The sequence below is a fragment of the Cyprinodon tularosa genome, unplaced genomic scaffold (genome assembly GCF_016077235.1).
Source record: "Cyprinodon tularosa strain WSP-4 unplaced genomic scaffold, ASM1607723v1 ctg452, whole genome shotgun sequence".
Lineage (NCBI taxonomy): Eukaryota > Metazoa > Chordata > Actinopteri > Cyprinodontiformes > Cyprinodontidae > Cyprinodon > Cyprinodon tularosa.
In genome coordinates, this window is record NW_024039177.1 from 538,135 (window position 1) to 560,412 (window position 22,278).

At 43.1% G+C, this 22,278-nt stretch overlaps 1 protein-coding gene across 1 annotated transcript; it reads right to left on the reverse strand.

Moving 5' to 3' along the window:
• Positions 1-1,028: 1,028 nt before the first annotated feature.
• Positions 1,029-22,176, reverse strand: cry2 (cryptochrome circadian regulator 2). Its single transcript, XM_038300666.1, has 12 exons — positions 21,876-22,176; positions 21,122-21,230; positions 18,140-18,282; positions 10,320-10,504; positions 9,733-9,821; positions 6,266-6,397; positions 3,163-3,288; positions 2,897-3,082; positions 2,673-2,824; positions 1,722-1,924; positions 1,504-1,584; positions 1,029-1,432 (listed from the first exon to the last, which is right to left on the reverse strand). Exons 1-12 carry the CDS (start codon positions 22,037-22,039, stop codon positions 1,074-1,076), a joined length of 1,929 nt encoding a protein of 642 aa, XP_038156594.1. The 5' UTR covers positions 22,040-22,176; the 3' UTR covers positions 1,029-1,073.
• Positions 22,177-22,278: the final 102 nt, after the last annotated feature.

A 22,278-nucleotide genomic window follows, 5' to 3' on the forward strand; every position in this document is an offset into this window, starting at 1 on the left:
TCACTACAGCCTTGGCTCTATCTAGGAGTTTATGTTATTTTCATCTTGTGCTGTTTCTAATGTAAGTTGACCCTGACAATCTTTAGAAAGGACCATAAATATGTAATGATATTGTTTTTATCCCAGACGTGATAATGGCCTCTGTTAAGGTCAGGAACTGACAGCAGGAACCAATGATCTATTTGACCTATGTTTATGCTCCCACTTTCTGACAGTTCAGCCTGGATGCCTCTAATCCCATTTCAATTCAATTCACAATAGGGTTGTCACGATACTAAACTTTTCAACTCGATACCGATACTAAGGAAAATATTCGATACTCGATACCATTTTTGATACCACAAGGATAAAAACAGACTCCAAAAGTCTACAGAAATATTTTCATTAATAAATAAAATATAATAAATAAACACAATAAAAGGTCGTATGCTGTGCATAATATTAAGCAAGCTTGATAAAAAACTTATAAATTTCAATTTAAGTGTTCCTTCCTTGGCTATGCTTTGCACACATAACAGCGACACTAGCCAAACCAGTAAAGAAACAAAAATAATTCTCAGCAGCTGCACCTCTTACAAAAAAAAGTCTGAAACTAAAAAGAGCACAGAATTATTCAATCACACAGTGTTCTGAAAGTGCATTGTCCTCTATTCTGCACTTTAGATGAATAACTGCTTAGGTGCCACTGGTGACGGCACTGTATCGATACTTTTAAAAACGAGTATTGTATCCGGATACAACATTTCAGTATCAATACTTTTTTGAGTTTCGACACTTTTGACAACCCTAATTCACAAACATGTCATTACAAGGCACTTTACAGTTCACCAGATCATCCAGTCAAGTTGATTCAAAGTTTTCTATCTAAGGAAAACCAGTTGATTGCATCGTCTCATTCACTCGAAGGCAATCCCTTACACTAAGCATGCTTGTAGCGACAGTGGAGAGGAAAAACTCCCTGAATAAAATACCAGCTGAATTAAATGATTGCTGCATTTCTGATTTATTTCTCTGATAGATATTCAGCAAGGAATGCAGTAACTACCTGTCCTACTTCAACTGTCCACCAGATGTCACTGCTGTGGAGCCGCCTCTTCCTCCATCTTCTCCTCATCCACCTCCTCCTGCATCCTCTCCTCCTCCACCGGGCAGCTCTGACATCCTCTCTGTCTTTGGCTCAGAGGGTCAGAGGATGGGCTGGTGCTTGGAGAGAGGCAGGAACAGGAGGGAGAACCGGGTTTATGTCGAGATGTGGCGCCGTGGGTCGGGCTGGAGGTAGGAGAGGGAGGCTGGCCAGAGGAGGTGCATTGATCCAGGAAAAGATGATGGTGTGACGTGTCCTCCTGGTCGGAATGTGGGATCGAAGTGGAGGAATCAGGAACCGTTGAGCATCCGGCTGCTTCTACTTCAACCAGGTCTCTGAGGGGAGAATCTGAGGAGCAGGAGGAGACAGTCAGAGTTCAGACCCCTGCAAACATTGTCTAGAGGAAGAGCTGCTGGTACCGGGTCCGCTGCTGGTCTGAGACTCATCCGTCATGGGCGGTTCCGCCTCTTCCTGGATGGTTGGTACCGATGCCAGCAGACCTGAAACATGGAGAAGACTTTTCCCACTGAAAGTTGCTGATCTGGACCCAAACACACCATCGGGACAGGTGTAACCGGCTGCTCCCTATAGGGGGCGATATAGCCTCAGCCTTCACCAGTAACAGGGCTGTACTCACTGAGTCCTCTGTAGTGGGACAGCTGCTGGTAAACCTGCTTCATGCGCTCGATGTTGAGCTGGCTGCCTTCGGCGTGGTTGATCATGGGTTTGGGGTAATCCACCCCCACCACGCAGTTCACCGCCTTCTGCAGAGCCTCGGGGGCGTTCCACGGCTCGTAGATGTACCGGTTAGGATAGTCCTTTAGGATGGGAACGTAACGCCTGCGGGGCGAATCAGAGAGGACCATGGCAGGAGAGCACAGACACACGGAGATTGATAAAGTATTCACACCCCTGGAACTTCTCCACTTTTTGTCATATTACCAAACTGCAAAGTCTAGTTCAATTTCTAGTTTTCAAAAATAGAGGGTATTCCAGCTAAACCAGCGATGATTGTTTTGCTTCAGACTTCACTTGATTCATTGGTCTGGAACGTTTCTTTATCAAGGCTATTGCATCTGTGGGCGTCTAACAAACGGCAGACTGTTTTTTTTATTTTTTATAATGGCCTCCTAGCTGCTCTCTGATCGGAGCGCTCCTTGTTCAGCCTGTAGGTTCAGGTGGACGCCTCAGCCTCGTCCAGTCGGTCTAATCTTTTCACATGGTTTGAACATCTCATGATGAACAGTACATTCAATTGTCTGGAGACGGATTGAACTTTTTATAGCCAAAGGCTGCTTTAGACTACCTCAGCGCTTCATCCCAGAGCTTTGTGCAGCTCTGAGGACTGGATTAGATTACACACGGGGGGATTAGCTTAATCAGGTAACAGGTTGCACTCAGAAAAGGGGGCTGAATAGTTTTGCACAGACATTATTGTGAAAAGAAGTCTGATTTTACCTCAGATTTAATTAAGCAAAGCTTCTGCCTCTTAAAAATGAGCCTCTAATAGGTGGAGGCTTATTAAACATTCGAGATCCTGGTTCTGGTAAGAAACCTGAATGCCCCTCAGAGGAAGCTGGAATCTGACCTGATGTAGTCTCCGGACGGGTCGGTCCTCTTCCCAAAGCCCACGGGGCAGTAGCAGTGGAAGAACTGCTGGAAGAAGGAGCTGCAGGACAGCCACATCCAGCTGCCAGCATTTACGCTCCAGTCCGCATCCAGCAGCAGCTCCTCAAACACCTGCAGAGACACCAGAACACCCGTCAGCAGGCAGGACGTCCCAGAGGCTGCCCGGAAGGCCGACCCTCCCACCTTCATCCCGCTCTCCCAGCTGATCCACAGGTCGCCTCTGGTCAGGAAGCAGGCCACGGCGTGCCGGGCCCGGTGATGGATCCAACCCTCCTGCCTCAGCTGACTCATGATGGCGTCGATCCAGGGGAAACCGGTCCGTCCCTCGGCCCACTTGGCCAACGCCTCTGGGTTCTGGTCCCAGGGGATCTGCAGACAAGCAGCAGAGGACAGCCGTGGTTCACCGTAACCAGACCAATGGAGGAGGGTGGAGCTTATGGAGGACTCACCTGCACACAGATGGGGTTTCCCTCCATGCGGTCAAAGTTGGGGTTATTGGTGGCGAGGGTGTAGAAGAACTCCCTCCATAAGAGCTGGCCGTACAGCGACAGAGGAGGACTGCTGCGCTTACAGAGCTGACAGAGAAGAAGATCAGTTTGGTCCTGCTTCAACGCATCGGAATATCTAACAGCCACAGGACAAGAAACGATCACGTGTGATAACAGTGGAGGGGATCAAAGAAAGGTTTCTATTAACGTGCTTTTCAGGCAGATATGAGGCTTAATGAAGGCGAAGACCAACAGACTCCTCATTAAAACCCTTTGGACTAAAACGGGCCTCATTATCATGTCATGTGATCCTGAGGAGCAGTAAGGGCCAAACTGTGTCAGGAAACATTTATATCTGAATTTACCATGATTTCAGAAGGTGAATTTTATTTTAAAATTAGAGTAAATATACAAAGAAATTATACAATGTAAATTATTGTCCCATTAAAGCTACAGTGTGTAACTTTTAGCGACATCTAGCGGTCAGACTGCAGACTGCAGCAACATGAACATCTCCCCCCCACCGCTTCTCCCCCCCAACAGTACGGCGAGCGTTACGGGACAAAATGTCTTCCACGTCGTCCGCATCACCTACCTTCTCAAGTGATGAGGTTTGCTTACATAGATAATTTTACAGATAGTATTTCATTAGTCTGTGTAGGGTATAGATTTCATGTAGACTTAAGATAATAAATATACCCGTTATTTTTTCTACATCGTTGTGACGTATCTCGCAATCACTAGTTTGTTGGCTCTGCGCTGCCGTAGCGCAAAGATGTCTGCCTCCATGGCTGCGACACCCGCTCCTATGTAATTATACACTCACCGGCCACTTTATTAGGTACCCCATGCTAGTAACGGGTTGGACCCCCTTTTGCCTTCAGAACTGCCTCAATTCTTGGTGGCATAGATTCAACAAGGTGCTGGAAGCATTCCTCAGGGAGTTTGGTCCATATTGACATGATGGCATCACACAGTTGCCGCAGATTTGTCGGCTGCACATCCATGATGCGAATCTCCCGTTCCACCACATCCCAAAGATGCTCTATTGGATTGAGATCTGGTGACTGTGGAGGCCATTTGAGTACAGTGAACTCATTGTCATGTTCAAGAAACCAGTCTGAGATGATTCCAGCTTTATGACATGGCGCATTATCCTGCTGAAAGTAGCCATCAGAAGTTGGGTACATTGTGGTCATAAAGGGATGGACATGGTCAGCAACAATACTCAGGTAGGCTGTGGCGTTGCAACGATGCTCAATTGGTACCAAGGGGCCCAAAGAGTGCCAAGAAAATATTCCCCACACCATGACACCACCACCACCAGCCTGAACCGTTGATACAAGGCAGGATGGATCCATGCTTTCATGTTGTAGACGTCAAATTCTGACCCTACCATCCGAATGTCGCAGCAGAAATCGAGACTCATCAGACCAGGCAACGTTTTTCCAATCTTCTATTGTCCAATTTCGATGAGCTTGTGCAAATTATAGCCTCAGTTTCCTGTTCTTAGCTGAAAGGAGTGGCCCCCGGTGTGGTCTTCTGCTGCTGTAGCCCATCTGCCTCAAAGTTCCACGTACTGTGCGTTCAGAGATGCTCTTCTGCCCACCTTGGTTGTAACGGGTGGTTATTTGAGTCACTGTTGCCCTTCTATCAGCTCTAACCAGTCTGGCCATTCTCCTCTGACCTCTGGCATCAACAAGGCATTTCCGCCCACAGAACTGCCGCTCACTGGATGTTTTTTCTTTTTCGGACCATTCTCTGTAAACCCTAGAGATGGTTGTGCGTGAAAATCCCAGTAGATCAGCAGTTTCTGAAATACTCAGACCAGCCCTTCTGGCACCAACAATCATGCCACGTTCAAAGTCACTCAAATCACCTTTCTTCCCCATACTGATGCTCAGTTTGAACTGCAGGAGATTGTCTTGACCATGTCTACATGCCTAAATGCACTGAGTTGCCGCCATGTGATTGGCTGCTTAGAAATTAAGTGTTAACGAGCAGTTGGACAGGTGTACCTAATAAAGTGGCCGGTGAGTGTAAATAATGAATTCTAAGGCAACGCAAATATTAAGGTTAAGAGGCTGAGCTCGTAGATGATGATAAATAACATAGTTATGTATAATATATTACATTTCTGACTGTATATCCCTGTAATTATTACACACTGTAGCTTTAAATAATAAATACATTAATAGAAATAGAGTCATTTTAAAAACAAACGCATTTTAAAATGAATAATTACTCCAACCTGTTTTATGGAGTAAATTTAATTCAGTTCAGCTTATTTCTATAGCGCCAATTCACAACATGTCATCTCAAGGCCCTTTACAGTTCACCAGATCATACAGTCGTTTTCTATTTAAGGAAAACTGGTTGATTGCATCGACTCATTGACTGGAATGCCATCCCTCATGCTAAGCATGCTTGTAGCGACAGTGGAGAGGAAAAACTCCCTTTGAACAGGAAGAAACCTCCAGCAGAACCAGGCTCAGTGTGAGCGGCCATCTGCTGAGGCCGACTGGGGTTCAAGGAGACAGAAGCAGAGATACAAAAAGCAGCTGTAAAAGGCGGCCCTGTCCAGGAAACACACAGCCAGGCAGACAAGCTCTGAGCCAGCTCCCATGTCAGAGAATGAAGAGAGCACATCTAGTTAGTCACAGTCAGAGAAACAGGACTACACTGAAAAACAGGACGGTCTCCAACATCTATAAAGAAAAGTGTTGATGGCAGCAGCACAGCTGTAAAATAATTACAGAAATAAAGTAAAATAAAAGTAAAATAACATGCATTTTTATTTGGACTCCAGTTATTTCTGGACTGAGAAGTTTGGGAACCTTTTATTAAAGTGCTCCTCCTCTCAGGAGGTCAGACTCATATTCAGGCCATGATTTCCAAGCCTTTCTTCTATTCCTTTAGTTTATTTTACAGATTTTTCTTAAAATTTTACCCAAAAGGAAAAAAAAAATTCTGCTTTTTTTCTGCAGTTAATTGGCTTTTTTTTCTCCTCAGCATCTTCATCAGAAACACAGACCAGGTTAAGCTGGACAGGACCTTCATGTACCTTCATGTAGATCTCTCTGAGGTTGTAGTACAGAAGCCTGCAGGACAGGCAGCCGAAGCGCAGGTAGGGGCTAAGGCCGGTGGGGCTGGCGTACAGGGAGCAGGTCTTGGCCCGGGTGTTGGCCACCCACACCTGAGGAGACGGACAGTCTGAGGTCAGCATCAGTCAGTCAGTCAGCAGCACCACGTCCACCTGAGCAGCGATTCATCAGTGTTGGTTTTCATAAAATTTTATGTCATGTCAGATGCTTTAAAATCTTTTTTTTAAATGCATCAAATTATCAAAAAATAATCAATTCACTTGAGAGTTTTTGTACTGAATAACTGTTTCCTGAACAGCCAGTCTGTCCAGAAAAAGAAAGTAAAGAAACATTTCTGTTGTGTAACTGATTTAAAAGGGTAAAGCTGGTCTGCAGTTTGGTGTAATGGGGCCTGTTCATCTTTTCACATTATACTCCAGCATATTCATCATCATTATTGTTTTTCTTCATGGGGTTAACGGCTAAAAGGCTAATAAATAGGTAAGAACGTTCAGAAAATTAGATTCAGAAAAGAAGCATTTTAATTAAAGGTCATTTTATGAAAATATCGTCAGCAAAATAAAATAATTAAAAAAAATTTTTTGTTTATGATGAATCAATCTGGTGTTGAATAAGCTGCTGCTTAGTTGTGTATTTTTGTCTGTAACAGCCTTTCTGAGCTGAAACTTCTTTTTATGTAATATAAGTTTCTATATTTGTAATTCATCATTTATTCTAGTTATTAGATGAGCTTTCCATATTTTTTAGTAAATAAAATAAAAACACAAAAAAACTGTCATACTCACTCATAAAAACAGCCTCACATTTTTAGCAGGCTTGGTTTAAAGGGAACCACTGCCCCCTAGTGGCCCAAGTGTATAGACAGCCTCAAACTCATCTAGTGATGTTATTCAGACTTCAGTTCATCCAAATCTGATTAACAATTTTGGTTCACAGTAAAATGACCTAAATCGTGCTCCCATTGCTGACGTCATTCAGTTCTTAAATGAGACAAACACAGAAACCACCTTTGGGTTTGGGGTCTGTAGTGACTAGGTGCTTTAATAAAGACATGGAGGGCCAGACATAAGGGAAGATTTCATTGTTTATATCGAGATGCTTTACATCATGTTATAATTGTATCAGCAGTTATTTTTCAGGCATTTCTAATATTTATCTTCAGCTCTGTTATAAAAAAAAGTGGCTTTAGGACATTGGTTAAAAAGCTTTGATTGAAGACTGCGTTTTTATCTTTGATTAATTAAAGGAAACAAATATTGCAAAATTATATGAAAATAAATTCAGAGCAGCTGGAAACTCTTATGGTTTTGGGCAAGGATGGGTTAACAATTTTTACACAGTGTTTGAATAGCGGGTTTCCTTCATTTCTCACATCGCTGCTGCTGCCGTTTCTTTTATCCACCAACTGTAAAAATGGTCACAGCCGTATATTTTGGTAATATTTCTTCAGTGACTGCATCATACTCATATTTAAAACTTACTGTTGCTCTCACTGTAAACTGTTTGTTTTTTGGTTTTAAACATTTTTTCACTTACTCTACATGGCTGTGGCTTTGCTGCTGTTACACCATCATTACCCTGCTCTGCTCCAGACTTCCTGTTCCCGCCCACTCTATTCTACTCCCCACTAGGGGTGTAAATAATAATCGTTTTGTATCAATGCATCGATACGTCCGCAATAGTATCGATTCATGTTTTTTTTTTTCCTCCAGTCTATTTTTATCCATTTGCTCCTGGGCGTAATTCTCCTCCCGTGCTGCGGTGGCGCTAAACCTATCTTTCCCTCCTACCTCGCTTCCTGGTTATACTCTTACAGCAGTGTGTTGCAGTGAGCTTGATACAGACATTTTTGATTTATGCTCAATATTGAAGCGTGATCTGTGCTACACGCTGTGGGTCTAGATACGGCCGAGGTGGCGAGGAAGTGGGGGCGAGTTTAGTCCGACGACGGAGGGACATGAGGGCCAAAAAGAGCGGAGATCCAGGTGGAACAAGGGTCTCAGTGTTCTCGCACACCTCGCTCTTCTAGCGGGTCAAACTTCACGAGTTGTTTTCCGCAATTTCAGTCATAAAAACAAAACACGCCGGCCTCCTGTCTGCGGCACTGTTAGCGGTCAGCTACAATTTGGGAGAGGCCAGCGAAGCGTCTGTGGAGGGGGCAGGGATGTCTGGAGCCGGGGTATTGCATTGCACTCATTGCACTGATTTTGTGCAGTATTTTCTGATGCACGGCCTTTCTATAACGCAGGGGCATTATTATTTTTCAGTGAATGAGGTTTTAATAGGAATTGGTGGAGTACAACTTTTCTACTTCTGTTATTTGCTGTTGTTTCTCAAATAAAATGCATAACGATATTACAGCTTTCATTGATTTATTTTAAATTTGAAACATTGTCTAGCCTGTAAGGTAAAAAAAAAATGAAGCAATTAATCGAATCAATATATTCTTGAGTATCGAAAATAATAGAATCGTTAGGTCAGGAAATCGATACTGAATCGAATCGCCATGATGGATGTGATTTACACCCCTACTCCCCACTCTATTCTACCCAAGACCCACTGTTCCCGCCCACTCTATCCTACTCCGAACTTCCTGTTCCCTCTCACTCTATCCTACTCCGAACTTCCTGTTACCTCCCACTCTATCCTACTCCGAACTTCCTGTTCCCGTCCACTCTATCCTACTCCGAACTTCCTGTTCCCTCTCACTCTATCCTACTCCGAACTTCCTGTTACCTCCCACTCTATCCTACTCCGAACTTCCTGTTCCCGTCCACTCTATCCTACTCCGAACTTCCTGTTCCCGCCCACTCTATCCTACTCCGAACTTCCTGTTCCCTCCCACTCTATCCTACTCCGAACTTCCTGTTCCCGCCCACTCTATCCTACTCCGAACTTCCTGTTACCTCCCACTCTATCCTACTCCGAACTTCCTGTTCCCGCCCACTCTATCCTACTCCGAACTTCCTGTTCCCTCCCACTCTATCCTACTCCGAACTTCCTGTTCCCGCACACTCTATCCTACTCCGAACTTCCTGTTCCCTCCCACTCTATCCTACTCCGAACTTCCTGTTCCCCCCCACTCTATCCTATTCCGAACTTCCTGTTCCCGCCCACTCTATCCTACTCCGGACTTCCTGTTCCCGTCCCCTTTATCCTACTCCGAACTTCCTGTTCCCGCCCACTCTATCCTACTCCGTACTTCCTGTTCCCGCCCCCTCTATCCTACTCCGAACTTCCTGTTCCCGCTCCCTCTATCCTACTCCGGACTTCCTGTTTCCGCCCCCTCTATCCTACTCCGAACTTCCTGTTCCCGCCCCCTCTATTCTACTCCAGATTTCCTGTTCTCGCTTCTTTACTCTACTCCAGACTTACAGACCTACACTACCCAACCAAAGCACACTTCCTGTTCCCGCCCCAGGTTTACATTTTTGTCGAGGTATCTGCTCAGTCTGTCCAGGGCCTCCGACTCTCCGCCCCGCCACACGGCTGTTGGTAGCCCCTCCGTCCTGAAACCTGCACAAACACACCAATCACAAGAAAATGTCTATTAAAGTTAAATGTAATGAAAAAAACGACAGCTTATTTCAGTTGTTTCGGAGATGAGATGTTCTGCAGGAAACAAGAACAGACACTTCTTGTTTTAAAATCCAAATGTATTTGTCATTTCTGCCCTGAGCGATTTGCTATGTAAGCTTCGGTTAACAATGACTAAATTAGTTCAGAAATATTTGAATAATTGCAAACTGAACTGATCAGGATCTTAGTTATTTACAAAAAATTACAGAAATTATGCAAAAATAAACAGAGAAAAATCCATTGTTCTGTTACATAAAGTACTTTTTTTTTCTAAATCAATCAAAATAAAAAAACAGTGATTCTGTCAAACTGTGAGGTCTTTCTGGGAACTAATAATAAGAGACACAGGAATCCTTCTGGAATGAGTTGGTTCCATCACTGCTGAGGACCTTCTGATGGCAGACTGTAGATCTACAGACAGCAGATAGGACTCACCAAGCTCCACCAGAGAAGGGATGCTGTAGAGCTGGTCGTGGTTGTCAGATATGTCACTGAGACATCGGTTCATCTGCTGCTGGCTGATGGGAGCCAGAGGTCTCCTGGGCAACTCCAGCCTGCTCACTATGGTCTGAAATCTCTTAAAGGTCAGAGGAGGGTTGTTGTTGTTCATCTCGATGATCCTGCAGCCATGGAAACAACAGAGGAGAATAATCAAAGCTGCTGCTGCTGCAGCACATCCCCTTCATATTGATACGGACAGAATACCAGCTGCCAACAGGAACCAACCCTACTGATAATGACCACACCAGGAGGACGTCAGAAGAACCAATACAAACAATCAGATTATTAGAATAATAATGAACTGATTCACTAATCAATTATAGACTCTAAAACACAGCTTGAAAGAACATCTATCCAGTATAGATCTGGGTCATCCCAGAATTTAAAGGAATAGTACACCCAAAACATGATTAGCCTTCATTTTCTATTCACCCCCATGCTGAACAACACTCTGGAGTACTTTTTTGATATCTCAAATGCATCTGGAGATCTGGGAGGCTTCTTGCTGTCTGCTGACATTCAAATATTGGAGGTCTATGGCGCCCGAGGCAGAAAGGTCCATAAAAGTCCACAAAAAACGTGTCAATATTCCTCCATACTGCTCGTCCAATGTATTCCAAGAATCCTGAGTGGGTAGCGTCCAGAATTTACTCGAAACAAAGTCATTTAGAATGTTTTTAGAGCATAAACAGTAGTGTATAGGATTTCCTAAAAGCGCGTTCACGAGTCTACGGAAACCGCGGCAGACCAAACCAGATGAAAGTGCGCATTCAGCGTCTGCTCTGCCGATAATGCAAGCGTAGAAGAAGAAATGTGCCGTTTACCTGTGCAAAGAAAGAAACAACGAAAGAAAAATGTCTGAGGACTTCAGTGTTGAGGAAGAGCATGAGTTCTTTGCCGAGCTGAATGCGCACTTTCATCTGGTTTGGTCTGCCGCGGTTTCCGTAGCGTTGTTGAACGCGCTTTCAGGAAATCCTATACACTACTGTTTATGCTCTAAAAACATTCTAAATGACTTTGTTTCGAGTAAATTATGGACGCTACCCACTCAGGATTCTTGGAATACATTGGACGAGCAGTATGGAGGAATATTGACACGTTTTTTGTGGACTTTTATGGACCTTTCTGCCTCGGGCACCATAGACCTCCATTATTTGAATGTCAGCAGACAGCAAGAAGCCTCCCAGATCTCCAGATGCATTTGAGATATCAAAAAAGTACTCCAGAGTGTTGTTCAGCATGGGGGTGAGTAGAAAATGAAGGCTAATCATGTTTTGGGTGTACTATTCCTTTAAGAGACAATTTAGGATCCATGTTTTGAAAAGCTGGCTGTTAATCTTGTGTTTTGTTAACCAAAAGCTGCAAACTTTTGGTTAATATTTTCCAATTAGAGGAGAGGCCAGTCCGGTCAGAAAATTTTGATTTCTCTGGTTTCATATCTTTAGTTCCGCTACTTATCCAGCGAAAAATGTTTTTACTCTTTTTCACTTGCAAGGCCACAAAATGTCTGAGTGAGAAATGTTTTGCATACAAGGAATACTTATTCCATAACAAGCCAAATTCTTTCCCAGTAATTGTTATTGTTTAACCAAAGGGTGTGTAATTAGTTTTGACTGCAAAGCTTTTTCCTCATTATAAGTAAAGGAGACAAACTCTGTCTCCGATGGCTGTATGATGAACTGTTCTCTTTGGAAAGATATACATTTTTATTTTATTATAGCCTCTCTAGCGAGCCTAAGACAATCTTCCACCTTGGTGGACAATTAAGATTTATTCTGTTCTAAAATAAGACCATAAAATCGGATTCATCAGCTCAAATTCCACTGCAAACCTCTTCTGAGGGAGTCGAGTCACAGAAACTCCTGCACCTCAAAAACATTGCATTAGAAAAAAGTCTGGGTGATTTGTATTAAATTAATACATTTTTCAAATCTTTCTCAAATGTTTTATGCTCCACTTCACCAGTTTAGACATTTATTTTTGGATATTTGCTCAAAAGCAGCGTAAAAACCCCCCAACATATAGAGGGATTATTTGTTTATCAACACGGCGGATGCGCGCGCATCTTGACTGCAAAAAGTGCCGGGTCCTTTAAAGCGTCTGGTTGAATGTTGTGATTATACGCGGTTATTCAGCAGTTGCGATCTGCTAGCTAGCGATGTTGTCAGCGTACTACAACAGTTTATCACCTAGTGATAAAATAAGTTATGCTGCTAAATTAACACTAGTTAATGCAATACGTCTTAATGACCCATACGCGTTACATGCCGGTGAGTAGATAAATGACGAGAAAAAATGGCCCAAAATTCAGTGGCTGGACATTCATTCCCACTTGTGCAAAGTGCAATAGGCATTTCCACTACGAATGTGCAAAAGTAAAAAGAAAGGCTAAAGAATGGTATTGTGATCAGTGCAAAAAACAGAAAAACTAGAAAAAATGCACTCTGAAACATAGAGTTGTAACTGTACCTGTGCTTACCATTTAAAGTATGCACTAAGGTTCTCAGTGTGCATCTTATGACAAGAAAGTTTAATATTGTTATTTTTATTATTGGTTACATGCACAAGAATAAATATATTTCAATGTTTCCTTGACTTTTGAATACTTTATTAATATTTACACAGGGTTTACACACGTATCAGCTGATTGAATTGTTTTATTTTCAATGGCAAAACACAAAGCAAAATATCTGCATATTTCATTTAAGATTTTGAAATATATCATACAACAGAGGAATGAGGAAAAATCTCAATATTCAAAAGCAAACTGGATACAACACACATTTTGAACCAAAACTGCTGCAAAATGTTTTAAACCACAGCTTTTGAATGTTCAATGAGCTTATGCAGTGAAAATACTTAGGCAATCATTTTTTTCAAAAAATAATATTCAATGACATTTAAACCTCAATTCATAGATGTTAACAACATTAAGGCCTTAATTTTGGCACAATTCAATTAAGGGCTTTTAATTTATTTTCTAGGGACTATGCATTTGCAAATGTTTGTCACTGCTGCACAAACAATTACAATGTCATCTAACAGGTCCGCCTGTGATAAAGGAATAACAGTAGTAAGAATTCGGAAAGTTTTCCATCTCCCTATTATTCTTTCAATGTGTATTTTAACATTGGACAAACGCCTCGATGTTTCCACCTCTTGAGCAGACAACTGCTTTTTACCTTTGGTAAAGTGAGGGATCCTCAGGGTAGCACCACGCAAGGCAAGCTCATCTCTAATGGTAAAATCACGATCTGCTAGTATCTCATCATTTACTTGTAGAAGGTCATAAAATCCAGACTCGGCTGTAAGTTGTTTATCAGAAACACGCCCACCCCAACCTGCAGACAGAAATGTAATTGCTCCTGCAGGTGACATGCCAACCAAATACTTAACCGTGTTATGGCTCTTATAATTTGAATATGTTTGGGCTCTGGCTGTTAAATTTGTTGGTCTGTTAATAAAAATTTCTGTGCAGTCAATAATGCACCTGCAACGCTGGTATTTAGGTTTGAAACATTTTTGCATATTCTTTAATATAGCATGCTTACTTGGCCACTTGATTAAAGGTTTCAAAATCTGAGACATAATAGGCAGCCAACTTCTTAAGATTTTAGAGATGTCACATTCGTTAACATTAAATCTGAATGCAATATCCTTGTTGGTGAGTCCTAATCTGAGTTTCATGAGTACAGCCAAAAGATGATCCTCTAGGGTCAGAGAGCCACGGATGACCTCAACACTGTCCTTCATCGTCTGCAGGACCCAATTAAAGAGGGCACTGGTTAGACCTGTGAAAAACAGCACCTGTGCTGCTTTACACTGCAGTGACGCAAAAGAGAACTGTGCAGTCCCGAGCATTTCTTTTTATTGTTCATTCTCTGTTTCCATTTTGTTGATGTCCTCACGCAGGTTATCACACTCTGTATGAAGTTGGCTGTACTTCAGCTGGAGGTCATCATGGACAGTCTGTGGGACCATACCTTCTGAAAAATAAATACAAATTTTACATTCTTATCTTTACAAAAAACAAATGGTTACATTCTGGGTGATCAGTCACACTGTGGGCAAATACCTGTTCGCAACAAATATGAACATTACTAACTGATTAATCACACTAGTACGGAAGAGGATAAGGGCCACTGGAAAAAAAAAAGTTAACTGTTTTTTTTTTTTTTTTTTTTCCGTATAGTATGGGAAAAAAGTCAGAATTCTGAGAATAAAGTCAGAATTCTGTGATTAAAGTCAGAATTCTGTGATTAAAGTCAGAATTCTGACTTTAATCTCAGAATTCTGACTTTGTTCCCATGTTAAACTGAAATAAAATTTAAAAATCAGTTTACTTTTTTTTCAGTGGTCCTAAACCTCTTCTGTACACTAGTGACTATTCTATTCTGCAATAATTAATATGTTAACATTTAGGAACACACAGATCTACGTCCCTTTATAAAAATCCAAATGAGTTTGCAGGCCGTCTTGGTCAGGTTAGTAATAAGGTTTCATACCATTATATAGATCAGCACCAGCCTCTATTCCACACTCAGTTGGAGAGATGGAAGAGGGTGTACACTGATGTCCATCTTCTGGACACCTGCTGGGGGTTGCATCCCTTCTTCTTTTTCTCTTATATCTGAAACACACAGGAGAGAACAATCATTTAGTGCAAAAAAAACACCCAAAAAAACAAAACAGTTTCACAGGTGTTATCTCCTAAATTCAAGTCCATGCAAATCACATGCTAAGTCATCCCAACTCTCCATATGAGATGTCTAATAAAAACTACATGCTCTGACCTTTAACCGGGGTAACCTATATAGCTACAATATATCAATATTTTTTCTTTGCACTTCCAGTCATACTATGTGGAGTCATGCTTGTAATCAGACAACAATCAAGCACACAGATGTGATACTTACCGCTCCAGTTTTGCAACACCGTCTTTGCCGGGCTGGATTGAGTATGGAAAGATAGACGGGACAAAGTCTGGGCTGTCGATGTCGTCTGATGCCTCTCCTGTACAAATAATGTATTGACGCAATCATCATCATCATCATCATCATCATCATCAACCTTTATTACAGACACTAGTCAATCAATTGAAAAGACAGCACACACAGAGAAGTTTAGACCAGACAACCTGATGATGTTAATGATAAAACTTATGGCTGACCCGATGAGTTGCAACTTGATAAGACTGAATCAAGGTACATTAGCTTGTATGCTAGTTATGCTCCAATGTGTTTTGTACGATTCATTAATCCCGTTTATATATGTAATACTTAATAATTGTATGTAAAACCATTGTTTGTAAAACCAGCGATGCCGTTTAGCTTTTTTATAGATAAGACTTACCTGATATAAAGTGATCGCTGCAGATTGATGCATTTTTAATCATCTGCTCGTTCCAATCGCTTCTTCTGATGGCTTGCAACCAAAGACGTCTCTTGTTTGCCTTGAAAGGGGTGCGAGTTGATGGGATTCTGTAAAACTTGCGCGTTTTATTGTTTTTATCAAAACGGTTCGTGCAACCGACAGCACAACAAGACATGTTAGCGGCTCTTTCTGCAGGCGACATGCGCATTGGTGCCGGAAGTGACGTAGAGTCACGTTGCCTGATAATCCCTCTATAATCGATCAGAAGCAAACATGGTTCAACTTTGTCATCTGAGAATATCAGGATTATTTTAATCTATATCTATTTATCTATAATCTATATTGTAACATGGTTAAAACCAGAGGGATTCATTATAAGTTATGAAATAACTGGAACAAACACATCCTCCGAATCACAGTAATGTACAGTGAAAGGTATTTAACACATCGTTCTGCTTAAAGGATCATAAAACAGAAAATGCCAAAAGAAGGAAAGTGGATCTCTGGTTAAATATTACAGTAAACAAGTTAAAACTGTCAAAATTTTAACCTAAAAATAAATGACTGAAACTAATTTCAGGAAACTGGAGGATTAGTGAGGAAACACTGAGGATAAATGTAGGACGAAGGAATGAAGACAGAAAAGTGAAATGTAGAATCCAAATCATATTAACCAGGATGGAGAATGTCGTCATAGCGCCGTTTATTAAGACGGATTTATATTTAAAAAAAAATCACATTTAAAAAGGTTCAACTTTTCAGAAAAGCCCCGATCGTGTCAGCAGGAGAAGGACCAACCAGACCAACCAGTATCACCCGCTTTAGAGCCTCCGTGATAATAAACACATTCAGTGCAGTCCAGTAAACGTTTCCGCAGCAACAACACTAAATCCTGCCTATGACCCGTTTGGCTGCATCAGCCTGGTTCTGTAACCTGACTCTTTCCTGTGTGAACGGATCAGAACCAGCTGCTGTGTGTTTTGGACTTTTAGATAGCAGGGTTGGTCTCTCATTGGCTGCAGCGCAGTGTCTGCCATGAGACCAGTTAATCTGCGCTCATTTCCAGTGGCACCAGGCACCTGGCTCCACCCAGCGCCTAGCTCCGCCCAGGAACTGGCCCTGCCAGGTTGACCAGCTCACAGCCTAGCAGTAATCTGCTGGTTATGCACCTCCGCTCTGGTCCTGCAGGAGCACAGAGACGCACCATCATGCAGGAAGTTCCTCACTTCAAACCAGCTGATGCCTGTGCATGCGTGCACTGTAGTGACAACAGAGGGCCACTGGGGGCGCCACCAAATCTGAAACTGACGTGTACGGCCATCGGATTTTCATTTCTCTAAGTTCAGACGGTGGGAAACCAGAGGCTCCAGGTTCTTCAGAACCAGAGATCAGCGCCTTTAATGGATCGCAGAACAGGAGGGAAAGATGTTCAGAAGTGTCCTTTCGGCCCCACACGGCTTCCTCATCCCCACTGCACGTCCTCCTACATTACGTCCCTCTGCAGCACAGAGTTTTCTATCCACACATTAAAGGACAGAGGCCCGAACGGATCAAACCTGATCCAAACTCCGGGGACACATGAGAACCAGTGTGGAGTAAAAACTGATTTATAAACCAAGAAAATTCCTATTATGGCATAAATCGAAGATGGAAAATCTACCGTAGCCAAAACCAAACCCAGAGTGCTTTGCTGTGGAATGCTGCAAACCAAAGGAAATAGGATAATTTAAGAAGATAAGTACTGAAGAATGTTTTTCATGTTGCGACGGTTTAAAAAACATCCCCAGTTCTGCATTTATTTCAAAATAAATATTTTAATCTGTTCTTCAGTATTAGTTCTGTACTTTTTATATGAAAGTTACCAAAAAGCTGTGAAAAAGTTCAATAATCAAAGGTTTTGCCTTATTTTCCAACATGATTGGTTAAAATACTTCCAGCTCCATCGTGAGCTGAATGCTGAACGCAGCTCGGTAGCAGGGAGGCTCTCTGGTTTGGATGTTTGACCCTCGAGCTCGCAGCGTACCTCAGGCAGGGTTCTATCTTTTATTTGATATTTGCTATTATCACTCATCTCTGTTAGCGTCAGTCGACATGTCTTACAGTTTTCTGTTCAACTTCCAAAGTTAGAAACCGAACCACATGAGCGATGGAGGGCAATGTTTAGAACAAACCCTTCCTGCTCAGCAGCCTTCATGCCTGCAGCTGAGGCTGATGCTACTGAAGGCTGCATGCATTAAAGCAGAGCTTCTCCCAGACGAAGTTGTTGCTATTTTTTGGCCATGTTTCAAACTCTTCCAGGAATCTTTGGCCGAAACATGACAAACAGCAGTGAGCCGAGAGGTTCATTAAAATGTCGGACCTTTAAATCTGAATCCACAGACCTGTCCAGGTTGTAGAGGGTGTGAGAGTTTCTAACGACGGCCTCCACTCCAAACTCCTGGGCCATCTTGATGATGGCGGCATCCCTCTCCTTCCCGTAAGGCTCTGGGTCGTATTCGAACGTCAGCCGGGTCACGTTCCATTCCTGCAGTGCAAAGAAAGTTTCACACGGCATCCTCACAGCAGACATCTTGGTTTGTGAAAAAAATCAAATAAAAATAGCTCCAGTTTGTAGAAAAGCTGCAAAAAAAGGAGAAACTAAACAAAAAGAAGCAAAAACTCTTTAACATTCTGAGGATCAAAAAAATACAGAGCATCAATTATGAGCTGGTAGATCAAAATGCAGAGGAAAACTAAATAAAGCTGAATTCAGTTTATTTATATAGCGCCAATTCACAACACATGTCATCTCAAGGCAAGGACACAGAAGCAGAGATATAAAAGGCAACTATAAAAGGCGGTCCCATCCAGGAAACACACAGCCAGGCAGACGAGCTCTGAGCCAGCTCCCAAGACATATTGCCAAAATTATTTTTTTCCCCACCACTAGTCACAGGCGGATTAAATGACGATGATGAAGATGATGATAGAGGAAGGTGATAAGGATGAAAACCAAGCTGAAGAGTTTACTGAACCCAGAGTTGATGAAGATGAGTCAAAAAGCCTCATGTTGAGTCAGCGATCTGCAGAGACGCCTCCAGCGGAGGAAGAGGAGGCTGACGTGCCAACCTTCTCGCTTCCGCTCAGCTCTATAGCGACCCAGATTAACCAGAGCCACACGGTGCCGGCGGGGCGTTGCCATGGTCGCCACTGGAGTTACAGAAATACAACTAAACACCAGGTGCTCAGAGCTGAATGTCCAGAAGACGACGAGAAAAACCCGACCGTCAAACAGAATCCTCCAAAACGGACCGACTTCACAGCAGCGCGACCAGAACTGAACCAGAACTGATGACTTTCCTCAAAGTTCAGAGCAGCGATAAAAAAAACAGACGCTGTTCTGACCAAGAGCAAGGTGGCTGCACTGCTGCCTAGATCAGGTCTGACTCACTACCACGCCAGGCCCGCCTAATGAGCCTCAGAGGGTCCATAAAGGCCTGAAGGGTTGTGAATCCCACTAGGAGTCCAAAAACGGCTTCTTGGTTTCTGGCTGTTTGGTTCGGACCAGGATTCAACTCCCTTTTAACATTCATTCACACCTGCCCAAAAAGACCAAAGGGGGGGAACCAGCGGACCGAGCGCGGTTGGTGCTAGTCAGGGATGAGATGTTTCTGTCTCATCTCACAGGAATTTTTTCATCTTTTCTTTTCCATCTGTTTTCATCCCAGTAAGAAGAAGGACGTCTATATATCGAATCAAACATGTTAGAATTCCCAGGCTGAACCGGATTAAATGATGCTTTGCTTCAGAATCCTTTTACGAAACGACAGAGATGTGAAGTTTGATCTTAGAGCAGAAAAACAGTCAGCTTCGGATCAGCCTCTATGGGTTTTTAGGTCCATCTATCTCTGGTTGGACAGATCAAAGGCCCTCAGGTTTTTTGCATAAAGCACCACATGAGGAAGACGTCTTCTCACCATCATTATGATCAGAAAAAGCTTCATCAATCAGGAGTGCTTACGCGTATGAAGAATTGGACCAACCTCTCAGAAAAACATTGAAGCACCAGAGAAAGTCGAAAGTTCATCAGCTGAATCAAAATGAAGTTAAACCACAGGTGTGAAAAGACTGAAAAACAACGTTCTCTGATCTGACAAATCTAGCTGGAAAATATTGGCTTCTAAACGTTTCATATTTGGGAAACCACAAACCCCACAGGAGAGCATAGAGGTGGCGGTATCATGGTGTGGGGCTTGTTCGGTCAAAGCTGAAGCAAAGAAAACCAACTTTTTCCAGAGAGTTTAGCACCATAGAATGGGCTGACCAAACACAGGGGTGGGCAATTCCAGTTCCTGGGGGCCGGGATCCTACAGCTTTTAGATCCATCCTTGATCCAACACACCTGAATCAAATGGTTTAATTAAGCCGGGCGTACACTGTGAGGTTTTCGGGGAGATTTTTCAATCATGCGATTGAAACAGCCTGATCGTGCGTCGTGAGTCGTGTAGTGTACAGGGGGTTACAAGCGGCAATCAGCCTCTTACGACCACCCCCGAATGGTGAGGTCGAGAGAAAATCAAACATGTTTCTCCCGACCTTCATGGGCAAATCGCGCAGGGCGCATGCGCAAGCAAGGATTCTTCTTTTTATTCTTCCTCTCAGATGTAAACGCAGCAGCAGCCATATGTTTTTTTCCAAACACGTCATCGCCTTTTCTTTTTAGGACTTTCAGCAAAAAATTGCACAAATTGCCAAGGCAGCTCGGTTCACTGTAGCGAGCTTAATATTCCCCTTCTATTTGTTTGGCTTCAGGATAGAGAGCTACAGAGCAGCTCCTTCTCACTGCGGAGCTGAGTCCAACGTGGTTTTTAGTCGTGCAGTGTGATCGCATCAGAGCGTTGGGTTGAACATAAATCGTGAGCTTTGAACTCACACTGTACGACGAAACCCTGCGATTAGTCGTACAGTGTGAGCAGCAGCTGCGTGCAACGATTGTAAAAAAAAAAATCGCACAGTGTACGCCTGGCTTTACCTCCTCAGTATGCAGCCAGCTCCTCCAGAGTCCCCTCAATCATCTAATTACTGGATTCAAGTGTGTTGAACCAAAGGACAAGGATCCAAAGAGCGCAGCTCCAGAGCCCTGATGTCAAACCAGCTGACCAATAGGAAACCAGCTGATATCCAGCATCCATACCCAGCAGAGTCATGTTTGCTGCAGGCTGGAGCTGCAGCCAAAGGACCTTCAGAGTTCAGTGTGTTAGGTTTTATTAATCCTGATCGTTTTCCCCACTCTCACCAGTGATCGGTCCGGCTACCAGCTTCCAAAGGGACGCAGATTCTGGAGGAGGCCGGCCAAAGAACGTGACATGTGCAGGAAGACAAACCTTAAAGAGCCTGGGGAAGACCTCGGTGGGCTGACCTCTGACCACAAACAGCCTAGAGTTCAGCTTCTTCAAACTGTTATCCAGGTCCTCCAGAGACTCCAGCAGAAACCTGCATAGAGGGAAGCAGAGATCAAACATGGAGAAGCTGCTTCCAATGAGCTCACAGGGATCTGGCTGTTCAATTTAGTAAGGAGTACTGAGGAGTCACTCAATATTCATAATGCAACCCGTTTGGCAAAAACAATTCAATCCCTTTAACGATGCCAAATGTTTTAGATTTGGTACTAATAAAAAAAAACTTTGAGGGTTATCACTCTGCTTGTAATGAATCAATTTAATTGTTTCAATTCCTAAATTTTATCAGTGATATTAATTACCTTCTTGATATTTTTAAATAATCAAAATAACCAAGAAGACAACTATGTTATCTACAGGTCTGAGTGTTTATGTTGATATAGAAATGTTACAATGGCGCCGAATTATCTAGATTACCTCTCGGATCAAAGAAAATGTATTTGCTTTTCTGTAGACTGTAATATTAAAGTTATATAGGAGAAACAAGTGAAATTGTAACTTTTGCTAAGGGGGTTTTGAATGGGCTAGCACCCGCTAACAGAGCGGAGGCCCACGCCGGCCTGAAGTTTGATTAACGGGTCTGAACCATAACAAACCTCAGAGCTAATGAATCTCCCGGGCAATATAAACATGGTGTTGTGAGTAGTTTAAAGTGAAAAAAACGGTGAAAAACTCAGACCTCCATCTGTTGATTCCGACGTTAGCGGCGCCAGCGAACCAGGGATCCAGGACATAAACACAGCGCACCATGTCCATGTCCGCTCCGCTCAGGGCCTCCTGCAGCGCAGGATTATCATGCAGCCGCAGACCTTTGCGGAACCAGTGGACCGAGTTCACCACCATGCTTTCTCCTTAGCCCAACATCGGAGGAAATCAAGCGGAATATTGGATTTAATCCAGAAAAAACGGGGAGAAACAAGAGCTCCAACTGGAGACCCGAAAACTTTCCTGGTGACTGTGGGCGGGGTTAGATCAATCGAGGGCGTGGCGAGTCCTCACAGGGCGCAGCCTCTGGCTTCCTGATTGGTCGGCTGGAGAAACGTCAGGTTGAATTACAAAACTAGACTGCTGTGATTGGCTGG

Bases quoted from the DNA above. Each gene is read 5' to 3' on its own strand.
- cry2 (XM_038300666.1), bottom strand. From the start codon at position 22,039: ATGGTGGTGAACTCGGTCCACTGGTTCCGCAAAGGTCTGCGGCTGCAT. The intron at 18,283-21,121 runs GTTTGTCTTCCT...TTTGCACTGCAG, and splicing joins TCTTCCCCAGGCTCTTTAAG to GAATGGAACGTGACCCGGCT. The intron at 2,825-2,896 runs GTGGGAGGGTCG...GTGTCTCTGCAG, and splicing joins GCTGGGAGAGCGGGATGAAG to GTGTTTGAGGAGCTGCTGCT.